At 36.8% G+C, this 14152-nt stretch overlaps 1 protein-coding gene across 5 annotated transcripts in view; it reads right to left on the reverse strand.

The window, feature by feature from the left end:
- The window catches only part of PRKACB (protein kinase cAMP-activated catalytic subunit beta), a 68721-nt gene that overhangs the window by 14262 nt on the left and 40307 nt on the right, over positions 1 to 14152 (reverse strand). For 4 of the 5 annotated variants that reach the window (XM_040564801.1, XM_040564802.1, XM_040564799.1 and 1 more), the window contains exons 2-3: positions 3316 to 3377; positions 2250 to 2378 (exon numbers count right to left, since the gene is read on the reverse strand). In XM_040564801.1, the coding sequence (XP_040420735.1) occupies positions 2250 to 2378; positions 3316 to 3377 (191 nt within the window). Of the gene's footprint in view, positions 1 to 2249; positions 2379 to 3315; positions 3378 to 6260; positions 6270 to 14152 lie in introns of all 5 variants that reach the window. The other variant, XM_040564800.1, reaches the window with a different exon arrangement.

Raw genomic sequence — 14152 nt, forward strand, 5'->3', positions numbered from 1 at the left:
TCTGTGGTCTCCTATGGTCAAACAGAGCTGCAAAGCAACCACCCCAGAACCAGGAAGCAAGCAGGGACCGATTGCTTAGGTGTGTTTTCTCTATGGCTGAAGACCCCAACGACAAGCCAGCTGGGCCTGAGAGGCAACGCTTCCCCAAGCCACACTTGGTTAATGTGCCTTGAGAATTAGAAGAGTTGAACACTGTGATCAGGCTCCTTAGCAAAAGTGTTTCACAGTTCAAAAGCAGGGGGCTGCCACCCAGCCAGGCCGCGGACAGCCCTGCAGCAGGCCCACGTCTCCTGAGGTGGCGAGACCCAAGTGCTACGGAGTCAGCAGCTGACACCAGGGCTTGCGCTCTGGAGCCGTGCAGATGCCTAAGCATTGGTCTCAGCCCAAGTACTGGAAAAACCCAACCTGGTAATTGGCATGCGTATTTCATAAAGGAACACTTCAGACTTGTGCTCACAAACATAAAGACATCTAGTTTTCTAATAGGAGACTGGCACCTTGATGCAAATACCTTTAACCCCGTGAATGTTTTACTGAAAGTCCACTGCAATCATTAAAAATGTGAATTTGTGTCTTTACCAGATAGTTTTATAGCTACAGCTTTTCTTTTTTTTTTGGTCTGAGTTGGTAGCAATGAGGGTTTTTTTTTTTTTTTTTTTTAAAATCTTCAGATTATTTTTATGGCAGTTTTCTGAAGAAAGATGTAATCTCCTAAACTGCTCTAGTGACAAGGGCTCAGCTAATCCTGTGAGGTTTCAAAGAGAAATAAATTAAATAAAATCAAAAGCTTGCCAGTGGGCTCTCCCCACACACATGGGATGCTCATGCTCATCATGCCCTGCTTTACAGTAAAGATTCAAGCAGAATTCATTGGCCATACTGAGTGAACAAGGGGTAGAAATGGTCTGGGATGTCTTTCAGGTGTACTGTGTTGGAAAGCCTTATAAATTTAACTGGATGATTTCTACATTTTTTAAAATAAAGTTTAGAAAGCGAAGTTATAGGAGAATGCTAAAGTTGTAACTAAAAAAAGAGCTTCGTCATGTCAAAAAATGCCAAAATTGACACTATAAAGATCACTTTACTTTAGCTCCTTCTTCACTAACCCTTATAAAGGAGTCTTTAATTAAATTACATCTTATTTAAGGCTCAGGACACCAAATCGCATGTAAAGAATACTGGAATTGCAACTCACAGAAAATGGTTTGCTTGTGCCTCTGCCATGGTACCATTGCATAAAATTACTTGAGAACGTAATAAAGCTTGAGTGCAAGAGTCCACACTGTAGCAGTGCTGACTTTTCATTTTGTCGTTTTCTTATTTTTAAATTCTCTTTGCTAGATCAAGGTGTTCTTAATATGACTTTTTAATTTGTTATATAACAGCAAAGGTATGTATGGTGCCTTATAAAGTAATAAAAGTTCTTATATTGAGAATCTTAGAATCCAAGTTCTAAATAACGTACTTCTGTAAAACTTGGCAAACCATTGCAAATTAACTATATTGATAATTTGCTCAAGAATACCATTTAGTACTACAGAATTCTATTTTATTTAAAATTAAAAGACTTTATCAAATGACACTGCTTAATCTAGAAGAATAACAAACTTAAAAAATATTAGACTAGAGTAAAAATACAGATTCAGAGTACAGAATTTAAGTTTTCAACACAATTTTTACTGTATGACAGCTGTTTTAAAAGACTGATTACTGTTCTATCTATGCAGTTAATATAGATGCAACTGGAATATTACATAATTATGCATACAAAAAGTAATTTGGATCCCATGGCATCAATAATGGAAAACAAATGATTCAAACAAACAGTTTGTTAAATTATGTTTCACAAATGAAAATTTTGAGAATTCCTAGCCTTCCAGAATTCCTTAGCTACCACGCAAAACTCTAAAATAATTTTTTTTACCGTTTCAATACAGTACTACATTTGCTATTGCCAAACAGTATGTAGACCACCTTACAAAATATAAGCAAAGAATCACATTTATTAATGCCTTGAACACCACTAAGTCTCTTTAGCCTGCCATTAGTGTTAAGGGATGTTGTAAGAATTCTACACATTCCCAAAAACAAACCGCTGGCTAAAAAGGTCAGTCAGCTGCTTAAAGTATCACCAGTATCCAAATGCAGTAAGTGAAAGCACAAATAAGTGCAACGCAGTTTAGTCACAGTTACAAGACCTTTGTCTACTTCAAACTCTTGTACCACAAAAGACTAAAAATTACACCAACCTTCTGTTTGTCCAGTATCTTCATAGCATAATACTGTTCTGTGGCTTTATGTTTCACCATCATAACTCTCCCGAATGATCCTGTTCCTAGAGTTTTTTGCCTCTCAAAATCATCTAGGCCAGCAGTATTCTACATATACAAGGATATAATGGTATTATTTACAATTTAATACCCAGAGACAATTTTAATTATATGAATTGAAATCCTTTATGAAAGACAACTGAGTAAAATTAAATTTATCGAAGACAACAAGCTATAGGCAACTTAGAGTTATGTCACGCCTGACAAATTTGAATACGAGATTTTATATTGCACTCATTGAAACAAAGAAACTTAATTGAATTGTATCAACATTTCTATAATTTGTCCATACAGATGACACAAGCTTAGTAAGAAGAACTTAGCTGTAAACAAATCACGTACTTAATCAGATAAATCCCTCATGCTCCACAAGCAAGAACATAAGAGCCTGCAAAATTCTAGAACCAAGCTCTTGACAAAATGCTACAGGAGAGTTGTCTGGAGACAATATCACACATATTCATTCATAGCATTTGAGATGCTGCTTCAATAAACAAATGACCACCCTTTTCCACTCTTCCCATCTCTCCCCTCCAAGAAAAAGCCCACCCCTTCAACTTTTAGAAGATTTCTCTTGAGCTCCTTAACCTGTCCCCAGGCTCTATGCAGCATACTCTTTCTCAATAGCATGGGATAATAATTAGCAAGGTAAATTACAGATCCATGTAATGTTTAGTGTTATAAAAGCCAGCTAAAATATCATCACAGATTTTGAATTTTGTCATGCTGATCGCAAACAATTTTCTGTAAGAGAAAGTGGCTATTCAGCATGACCATTTCATCAGCTCATACCTAGAGAAGACCTGAGCATCTCCGCTGATGAACGTCAATGAGAAAACTGACTTTCAAAATGGAAACTCTTTTGAAAATTGCATTAAACTTTCTTCAGTTTTCTGTGCTGCTCATTACAAACTGACAACACACTTAAAACACACTATGAAAAAATACAATAAAGAAAATTATTCAATTCTTAAATGATTGATACCTGAGGGGGGCTTTCCCATTTTCTTAAAAAGTCTTCTTTGGCTTTGGCTAGGAACTCTTTCACTGAAAACACACACAAAAAATTTTTCATTAATGTGAGTCATCATGGATGTGATAGAGACGCTTTGTTAACAAAATATATGATCTTCATTATCAACTTTATTCTTCAGTTCATAAGGTACTATATTTACCTTTATGAAAGCGGGCACCAATGTCTCAAATTTCTACAATTATCTCCAGGGGATCTGTAAGCTTTCTGGAGTAACTACACAACTCTACACACGTTACTTAAACTACACCAGCTCTAATAACTCACAACACTGTATACGCAAGCAGGCTTTAAGGTGATGCAAAACTTTCTTAATTTGACTGGGGAAGAAAAGAAAACAAACACCTGACATATAAATTACCATTCTGCAAAGAAAAAGATTTTATTATTTTTTAAAATAAAGCTACATTGTCTTTCAACTGATTAGCATAATGTCAAGCTCACTGCTCCCCCCATCACCTTCACATAAAGGCTGTTTGCAAGCTCAAGTACCAAATGCACAGCATTACTGCAAGCAAAGACAAAACACAGGGCTACAACAACACTGCACATAGATATGCCCACAGTCAGAGACTAAGTACTTTTAATATTAACTTTGCATTGAAATTGAAGGAATTAATAATTGCAAAATTCTGGATGACTGTTTAAAATGTGCACCAACATATTTTGTTCAGATAATCTTTCAGCTGTTCTATTTTTTGAACACCAATTATCAGCCAGATCAAAGTAGATTACTTAATGCACAGCCATGAACGAGAGGCATTTCAGACACTGCTGTGATTCTGAAAAAGTCACAGAATTAGAAGAAAATATCATACTGGTTTTGTGTTCTCTGAATCAATTCACATAACACAACGTTAATAACAGAGGATTTTCTGTACTATGTTCTGCCATAAGCAATTTCTAACAATACTCAATACATTATTCTGGTCAGTAACTAGAAATATATGGTTTAGGAACTGTATTTTACCTTCAGATGCTCACAGAAAATTAGGTTTATGAGTGGCCATAAACAATCATCTGATGAATCAGAACAATTTTGTGCTTTTCCTTTCAGAGAATACTAATGTCTACATAGAGAACTTTTCTCCTACCATACTTCTGTTACTGGCACAGTATCAGCAGTGGTAAAAACAGTGGCAGCCCTGGAGTAGACTGATACTGATTTGTTTGTTGTTTTTGTTTTCCTTTTTGTTTTCATATGGGATTCAACTGTAGCAAAATACTCAAAGGAGTCTTACAGTTCCCACCATCACTGGCTCTGATGGAACAGCATCAAAACAACAGAAATTTCAGAAAAATTGTCAAAAGGTCTGGCAGGCAACAACATTAGAAGAGTGTTTAAACCATGACATCCCCTCAGTATTTTTAAGAGAAACAGAGAGGAGGGACATATTTATTACTTAAATTTATGTGTAAGTAGAATAAGAAAACAGTTTATGTCAAATGAATTGTAGGAATGAATTGGCATTTAAACTCACTGAGAGTTAAAAAAAATATTTTAATGGGTAGCCAGTAAAATGTTTGGCACGTTTATCCTAAGTGGGGAAAATATTTCCATTGTTTTTAAATTATGTGGGCTACTTATTTAATGACTTTTAATGATTCTCATTTGAGAAAAAGATAGGATTTCCTGTGACATGAAGTAAGTTCAACACAAAAAGGGAATGTAACAATGTCCAAATTCATGTTCGATGATCCCTCTTCTACTAGGAAAACAGAGATGACTATTGATAAAATGATGATTATTGATAATTTTCTTTTGGACATAAATTGACGTCAAAATAACATGAGCACTATTTTCTCTTAATGCCAAGAAAAAAAATTAAGATGATCACTAAGATTACCAGAGAGCCAAGCTTCAAACTTAAGCTACTGTAGTTAAGAAACGAACATTAACTTTGCTTTAACATGATACATCACAACCAAAACATGAAATATATATATATATATATATATATATATATATATATATATATATCTTGGTACAACGTCTTAAATATCCCTCACACAATTTCTGTTGTTCATATAAAGATATTTTAAGTTTCCATATCTCTTGTACTGAAATAGGATTTTCAGTATTTATGAGAAATATACCATGATATTTACATGTAATCATCTTTTTCTCAGTTCTGCTTATGGAATAAAGAATATGAAAAAACTGCAATCAATCTGCAAATATTCAAACTGGGGAATCATGGAAATAATGAGCCTCTATTCTAGAAAAATCAGGAAGCCACAAGCTCTCCTTCAATACGGAATGTCCAGCTTACTCTTCTTTACTTTTGTTCTTTTCTTGGAAAGTGGCACTGAGCACATATTATCAAAATAAAGCTACCAAATGGCATTAATTCACTCTTAAAACCCTCATATTTTAAAAACAATTTCATATTTTGATGGGTGTTATTAGAGAAAGTGTGTCAAATCTTGCCTGGTTCTTATTTTCTGAGGTCCCCTGGACTCCTTCACCACAGTGAAATTCAGGAAGTGATTTCAAATCGAATTTAGGCAACTTAAGGGCGTCGCTTCAGTCACTTTTGAAAACAGGACTTAGAATTTGAAATAGCACAGGTTCTTTTGAAAACTGAATCTCAATCACGAACCATTAGCTCTTGCTGCAGGAGAACACATTTTATTTCTACAGTTTGAGTGCAGAATCAAAATTTCTGCTAATTAGTTATGGTTTGTAGTAGCCATTGGTATTATTTTCACGATGCAAACAAACAGGTTTATCAGACAATGACTTTGAAGTTTTCCTCAAGTGCACATTTTTAGCCACTTTACATTGCTACGGTATGACTTTTTAAATTTATTATTATTTTTTGTTTTTGTTTTTCAGATCTTTAAACTGTTCCTAGTATCTGTGACTTTGGGCACTAATGAAAGAATGAGCATACCAAAGGTCTCTATAGGTCCCCAAAGGGTTTGCAGGAATATTCACCCACACAGATGAGATGATGAAGAGAGGAAAGAAAGAGAAAAAAAAGTTTTATGCATTTCCACAACAAACACATAGAAAACACAAATACATTCCACCCTTTCCCCTCCCCACTCAGGGATGGACCCTGCAATAAACCAGCCCTTTCCCACACAGACAGAATGACTCATGCTACACCACAGAATGTTTGAGCAAAGATTACCAAACGAAAAAAGAGGGAAAAAAAAGAAAACACACCAAAGGCAGCTAAATTCAGTATGAGAAAAGATGATGCATCACAGAAATAAGCACAGCTTATAAAACTTCAGGAGATCAAGTTGGCATCTTTAATAAATAACCTGTTCTGAGACAAACACATCCAAGGAACCGTTGCTAACAAAAGTGTATCTATCTTCATCGCAGCATGCTGGATCACAATAAAACCTGTAATCAGGTGATCTTCCCACTACTTATCATTTTGTTCCAAAAGACGGCATGTGTGAATTGCATAGCATGTGGTGGGTAGCACAGAAATGGAAAACAGTCTCCAAAAATTTCACAACCAAATTTCAGTCCCATTACCCAACAACAGCAACAAAACCACCCGAAAAGCACAGATGAAATTACCGTATACAATCTGGAATGCATACTTGAATTTTTTGTGGTACCTTTACAATTACAATTTAATTTTCTAAGACTTAAAAAAAAAAAACACCCACAAAACAAGAAAGATTTTGATATACATGTTCCCATAAGCACCAAAGAGCTAATGCAAGGATCAATCATGAATTCACAAATGGCTAAGTGCTTACACTCCTTGCATCAAAATCTTCACTTCAAAGACCAGCAAACAGACCCTATTCAGACTAATTTCATTGACACAGTACAAGATTGAATGAAGGAGGTTGAAACTAAAGGAGGAAAAGCTGTTGTTCAAGAAAGGAAGGTGCTGGAAGGTGAGGGCAAAGCACAAGTGAAAACAGCAGCACAAGAGCCATGCATGGGATCAAACTATGGGAGCACCAGTAAGGACACCAGCTGGAACTGGAAGGGCTGCACAAGTGGCCCAAAGGTTAGGTGGGCACAAACACATCCCGCTAACCTCCGATAATCTAGCTCTTCATCACCAGCAAGCCCAATCGTTAGCAGGAGAAGCAAGTTTCATGCAAGGCAAACACACAAAGCGTATAGAAGGAAACTGGGGGAGATTCAAAAAAGCGTACTAAGAAATGGGATGATGGCCAAGGAGATAAAATTTTTTTTATAAAACTGAAAGTTTATAACTTCTGCCTGCATCGGTTAAAAATCTGTTCAGAAGAAATCCTACAGGTGCACACAGCTGGACAAGAAATACGTAAGCTATTACTTGTGTATTGCAGATGACATGAGACTTGGCCTACAGATATCTGTATTCAGAAGAAAAGAAAAATGGCGATACACAGGAGAGCCAGCTAAAAGAGACTTTTAAGGGAACTGGAGAGTAGGATAGAAGTATGTTATGTAACAAAATCCAGCCACTTCAGTGCACAGTGCAACACAACGATATGGAATTAGCTATCTGCCGGTTTCTTAACAGTCCCTGGTCATATGAATCCAAGAGCTTCCCGTTCAAATAAGCTTAGTTTTCAAGTGACAAAACCCATCTGGTCACAATGGGATGAAAAAGTGCTTGTAGCTGGCACTTGCAGTTCAGAGAGGCCACTGCTACTCAGCTGCTCTCTGACAGGAAGAATCGGAATGCTTAAAATTTGAGCTCAAGATCCTGAGGTTCCCAGGTAGCGCTAGCATATGAAGAGGCACTTAAAGATAAAAGAAAGAAAGAAATGAACACCACCTGCCCCTCCCCGACCTGCCTCCCCCCCAGTCCCTAAACCCACCTCCAAACAACAGGGGAAACGTACCAAATAAATGTTATCTAACAGTGCCTTGACACAGAACACAGTATTTTCCTTTAATTGTTTTGTGGATTAACTTTTGTATGAAAAGTTAGCAGGGCTACAGAAAAAAAAAGGGTATTACAAAGAGCACTCTGGCCTGAAACAAGTAAAGCCTAGGAAAGCTCCTGAAACAATTAAGCAGGTTAGGACCTCTCAGCTGCAGGGGTGCAATTAGAGCATAGGGGAAAGGGGTCACAGATGGAGGAGTCCTGAAGAGTTAACATAAATCGCATTGCCTTTCTCCCACCTCCCACGTGCACTGTATTTGTTATTCTCAAGCACATCTCCCACAGGAGACAGTGAGCCAGAATTTTTTTGGAAAAAAAAAGAAAAAACTATTTGGATAGGATTTATGGCAAGAAAGCAAGAACTAAACTGATTAAGACTAAACATTGGGCACCACTACAAACCCCCATCTGCTGTGCTAAATGCCAATCTCTGCTTGGTATTTAGAATGCCCTTTATCAAAATACAATTCAATTTATGTTCCAAAATTGTAATATAATCACTTGAAAACTGGAATTAAATGGGATATTTAATTAAAATCTCCAAATTTCATTTAATGGAAAAATGAATATGTATGAAGAGATTCTGGTAAATATATTTGTATAATGCAGTATAGGCTTAAACATTATCGAGACGTACAGGGAATCCTGTGGTTACGATACCACATTTCAGAAACAAGAGAGAAGCGCTCAAGTCAAGAGTTCCAAGCCTCATTCTTGCACCATTAACCTCTTGTCTTAAATCTCTTTCAATTTCTTGTAACTTTCATTAGGAAGAATACTATCACAAGGCTTACAAGTTTTTTTTTTACCCTGGTATATCTTTAAAAATGAACACAACTATGTATTAAATATTACGCATTCAAAGGAAGTAGTGCGAACGAGAGTTAACATTTTCATAGCTAGAACGCACTTCCAAACAGAAGCTGAAATGGTATCATTGAAACACACCGTGAACAAGAACAAAAGGCTTTGTTTCTCACAATATGAAAATGATGGGGAAAAAAAGTCCAATGTGATATTAAGGCTGTAATATGAGGCCCAGTCAATCCTTTCTTAACACTGTAGTGAAATGCACTTACTGGCTCTGTTGTCACAAACTGACCACTGATAATTTTATCTTGTTCCTGCTCTAAAAGTTGTAAGGTCACTAAGGCTAGATTAATAAACTGTGTACCAATTTAATATCTCATCTATCAACTTTCTGACTTCGAGAGCAAAGTTTTGATCTTATATTTCCATTTCAATTTTAATTACAATTAAAACTGGTGATGAAGATCATACTACTAACTTAGCAACTGCAATAGATAAGAACTTAACATCAAATATATATACATGGAGCACTTTTGAAATACAAAAACTAAAATTTCTTAGTAAATGATCATGTAAGAATTATTAAATGCATACAAGTTTGTTATTAGAATGCAACTGCTATTAATTAAAGCGCATACTGTAAACACTTCTATGGAATACTGGGAAGGACTGGTAAAAAGTAGAGAACAAAAGGGTATGGAAAAGCCACGGAGAAAAAGAGAAAGGAACAGGATAAAGAGTTAATTAAGAGTAATTACAGCTGCAGTGATCGAAGACTAGGAAATAGCACTGGAATCTGATTTCAGGGGGAGCGTATTCAGGAATTAACATTACTGCACACTGTAAATTAAGAGATAAGAAAAACTTGTGTTTTACAACTCCAGACATTGAACACAGGCAATTTTTTATTTTATTTTATTTTTTTAAGTCTTGAGATAGACAGTATTTTGTCAGTCTTCTAAGAGAAAATGAATCCCCACCCCCCACAACCCCCCAGGGCTGCATGCTACAATTTTAAGCTGTAAATTAAACAAAGCTGAAGTCTTATTGTTCACCTCTTTACTTGGCTGGTTTGAAAGCAGACAGACCGTACAAGAGATGTGACAGATTTAGACAAACCAAAACAGGAGGTGAATTTTCAGCTATCAGAGATAATGGCTATCTTTGTTGAATTCTGAGCGGATGATACTCTACTGCATACAAGTACCACAGTCAGACTGACTTTCTTCTTCCTTCTATTTTTATCAGAAATAAAATTGGTTTTATTTCCAAATCTCACTGTTAATCTTTTGTTTGCCCTTATTCATCATTTTAAATCATAAAGCACTGGTCCAAGCAGAGGCAGCAAACCCTGCTAATGCTAAAAGTGCAACACAATAGAAACCAATTCAGAGAGACTGGATGAAACCCAACCAACACTGACCCACTTAAAATGTGAATCCCTGAAGTCTTGCTAAAACCAAACCTCATCAAAATTTGTAATTGAATATACTTCATTAAACAAACAACAAAAAAGTGACTCCTCCCTCAAGACACATAGATAAATGCTATGCATTCTGGCTATACCAAAAGCCTTTCTTCCTCTCTGCCAAAACCAACCAAACAAAATCCATGAACCAAGCTGGGATTTATTATTCAAATCCTAAATTGTTGATTATATACAAGACTTGCTCAATGCTGACAAGCAGAATAGCTCCATCCAAACATCCAAGCATGGGACGTGACCCAAAATCTCTGACAGATCCCTGCTGAACATGAGAGGCCCTCTAGGCACTTATGGTGGCACCTCTCTTTCTTGCCCAAGCTTCCCTTCCAAATGAAAGCATCTTAGCAACCTGTCTCTGATTAAAGTGGGTGGTATTTTTTTTTCCTCCTGTTCTCTAAAAACACCTGTTAGAACTGCCATACGGTTTCTTCTGTAATGCCTTAAAACTAACCTTTAGCCTAAGGAAAGGAGTCTCTCATGTACCTTTTTCCCATCCTTGAAGTGTTCACTGAAGGGAGTTACTCCAGACTGCCAAGACGACACACTCCTATATATGCTTCCTTTCTTGCAACAATCCACATGCTTTGAGGCTTGGAAGTCCAAGAAACAGCAATTTGATTTGTAAAGCTGCAGTTCACTGTTCAGTAAAGACTGGTATATATATAAGCACTGCTTCAAACAAAGAAACAAACAAACAACCCAATCCTGTCCTTCCACAATCATTTATTCCCTGCCTCAATATCATGAGTTTCTTTGAAAGAGGAAAAGCATCCTGTGGCTGCCTGCCAAGCCAGGTTGGTGAGTGAGGTCAGATTAGAGAGTAATGGGCAGAAGGCAGGGGAGGACAAGGGAAGCTCATTTTAATGCAATGCAACTCTCAGCTCTTTTCATGGCATGAATGCTTCCCCCAGGGTGAGGGAAAGACAAGTCGGGGGGAACAGGCAGATGTATGGGACAGAGAACATCACAGAATGGTTTGGGTTGGAAGGGACCTGAAAGACCATCTGGTTCCAACCCCCTGCCATGGGCAGGGACACCTCCCACCAGCCCAGGCTGCCCAAAGCCCCATCCAGCCTGGCCTTGGGTACTACCAGGGATGGAGCATCCACAGCTTCTCTGGGCAGCCTGTGTCAGGGCCTCACCACCCTCGGAGTAAAGAATTTCTTCCTTATATCTAAGCTGAAACCTACCCTCTTTTAGTTTAAAGCCATCACCGCTTGTCCTATCACCGCACCCCTTGACAAAGAGTCCCTCTCCCGCTTTCCTGTAGGCCCCCTTTGGGTACTTGCAGGCTGCTGTAAGGTCTCCCTGTAGCCTTCTCTTCTCCAGGCTGAACAATCCCAGCTCCCTCAGCCTGTCTGCATAGGAGAGGCCCAAGAACTGCTCCTTTTCTGAAGTACTGCCAGTTTGTGCTAGTTTTACGCAACCTGAACGAATTGGACTGGACTACTGAAAAGGTTTCTGAGTAATAATTCTAATTTTAAGTTATTAATCTTCACTTATTCTATTAGATAAGTTAATTCTCTTAATGCAAAATTTTAAATTAATAAATTATAAGTTTAATACAATTACTTTCAAGTGCAGTACTTAACACTCCCTATATATAAAATTTGATCATACATCTAATTTAACAAAAGGTTATGTGAAGAAGTGTTAACATATGAAATCCTCAATTATTATATGTTGATATGCTTTGCAAGGAACTGGGAATTAACTTTCATCTATGCAGTACCACTCTACAGTTGTAGCTGAACTTAACCAGCAAGTAATCAAAAATGCTGCAACTACCACAGAGTCTGTAGTGTCAAAGACCTCCTTTCTCTGTCAAACATAACAGGTATTACTTCACAAAGAAAATTGAAAACTGTGGTGAAATTGTGAAATTTTAAGCAGCTCTTTTTCTGCAGTGCATATATTTCCATGGTTACCATGCGGGAAAAAAAAAAGAATAAATTTTAAGAATGAGTTCCAAGAACAAAATTTTCTAGGGCACTACTAGAAAATATGTTATAATTGTATCTACATTCCTGGGTAAAGGTTGTTAGTAAATTCTGCTAAATATAAATTCAAAAACACTAAGCAAAACGTTTACAGCATCTACAGTTTCACTCCAGCTAAGCTTCCCACCCCTCTGCAGTGTTAAGTACTGACCAACGGACTAGCACCAACTTTCCTCTCTATATTACTGCCCCACCTTCCCTCCTCATAAAAGTTCCTTGACTGAAGAGAGTAACTTAGTACTGGGCAGCTATCACTGAGAGCGTTTTATGGTTAGATAGCTAAAAACTGTAAGCAAAAATCTGCAGGTAGTTGGTCTGCATATTGACCAATACATTTCCTGCAAAATATCCTTCATAATAATAGATGTACTACATACCCTTTTCTCTACAAGTAACCCAAGTTTTATTAAACTAATTTTTCCCTTGTATTCCAAACTAAGCGCCTTCGGGGGGCTGTTCACTATTTGGGTGGATTTTACAAGTTACTCAAAAAGAGTAGCTCTTGTCTTGCTTTTCTTTTTTTTCTGAATATTTCATACAAGGCATCAAAATAATATTAGATATGCCAATCTTTGTTTAACTGTACTCATTTCAAAGTCTACTTCCTGCAACACTACTTTGTCCCAGCCCTTACATTAACAAAACCATACACACTCCCATATACTTGCGTTTTAATCAATAACTTCACAGCTGTCAGAGTAAATCAGCAAAATACCTCTTCATCTCTTCACAAGATTTGGGAATCTGACACATCACAACACTGACATATCTCCCGCAGATCATATTTCAATATTCATTTTCAATATTTACAGGAAATGGTTGCCTGCAGTAGCTAGCCAATTAGTAGAGGCTCATTTATAACCTTAAATAGCAGAGACTGACTTCCTGAATAAGGAAGTAAGTCTTATGTAAATAAACATATTTCACAATTCAACACATGAAGTGAACAACAAATTCTTGTTTGCCTTAGGATTAGGGTAGGTGAAAAGTAGATAAGAGTGTTCACTATCCATTCTGATAATGAATGGAACTTCAGAGGAAACCGGTTTAAGGTCAGTACTTTGATAAAAAGCAGGCACAAAATTTGCACAGAATTTAGTTGCAAACCCTACAAGAATGTAAATAATAATAATAATAAAACAACCAAAATAGAAGTTCTTAACGGGCTTTCAGCAACTAAAATGAATAAAGGAAAGCACTAAACCCATTGGTCAGGTTATAAAACTGCTCTTAACGACCTCAATAATTAAAGATGTGAAATGCATGCTGCAAACTTTGGCCTACAACAGCAATACCAGCAGAAACTTTTAGAGGAACTAACAACAAATAATTACATAAACTATTTGAGATATAAAGTAAAAAACAAGAAGAAGATCTGTTAAAAAAAAAAAATATATATATATATATATATGTAAGAATCATAACAGAAACTAGAGTAAGCCACAGTTCAGCTGAGATGCAAGATTACAACGTACCAAGTACCCATTCCTTTGGAAGCAACCCAAATTTTATTAAATTCATTTTTTTGCCCATACTCTAAACTAAGCACCCTGAGGGACTGTTCTCTGTAGGGATGCATTTTAAGAACTACCAAAGCAGCAACTCATGTCGCTTTTTCTTTTTTTCAAATA

The sequence above is a fragment of the Cygnus olor genome, chromosome 8, assembly GCF_009769625.2.
Source record: "Cygnus olor isolate bCygOlo1 chromosome 8, bCygOlo1.pri.v2, whole genome shotgun sequence".
NCBI lineage: Eukaryota > Metazoa > Chordata > Aves > Anseriformes > Anatidae > Cygnus > Cygnus olor.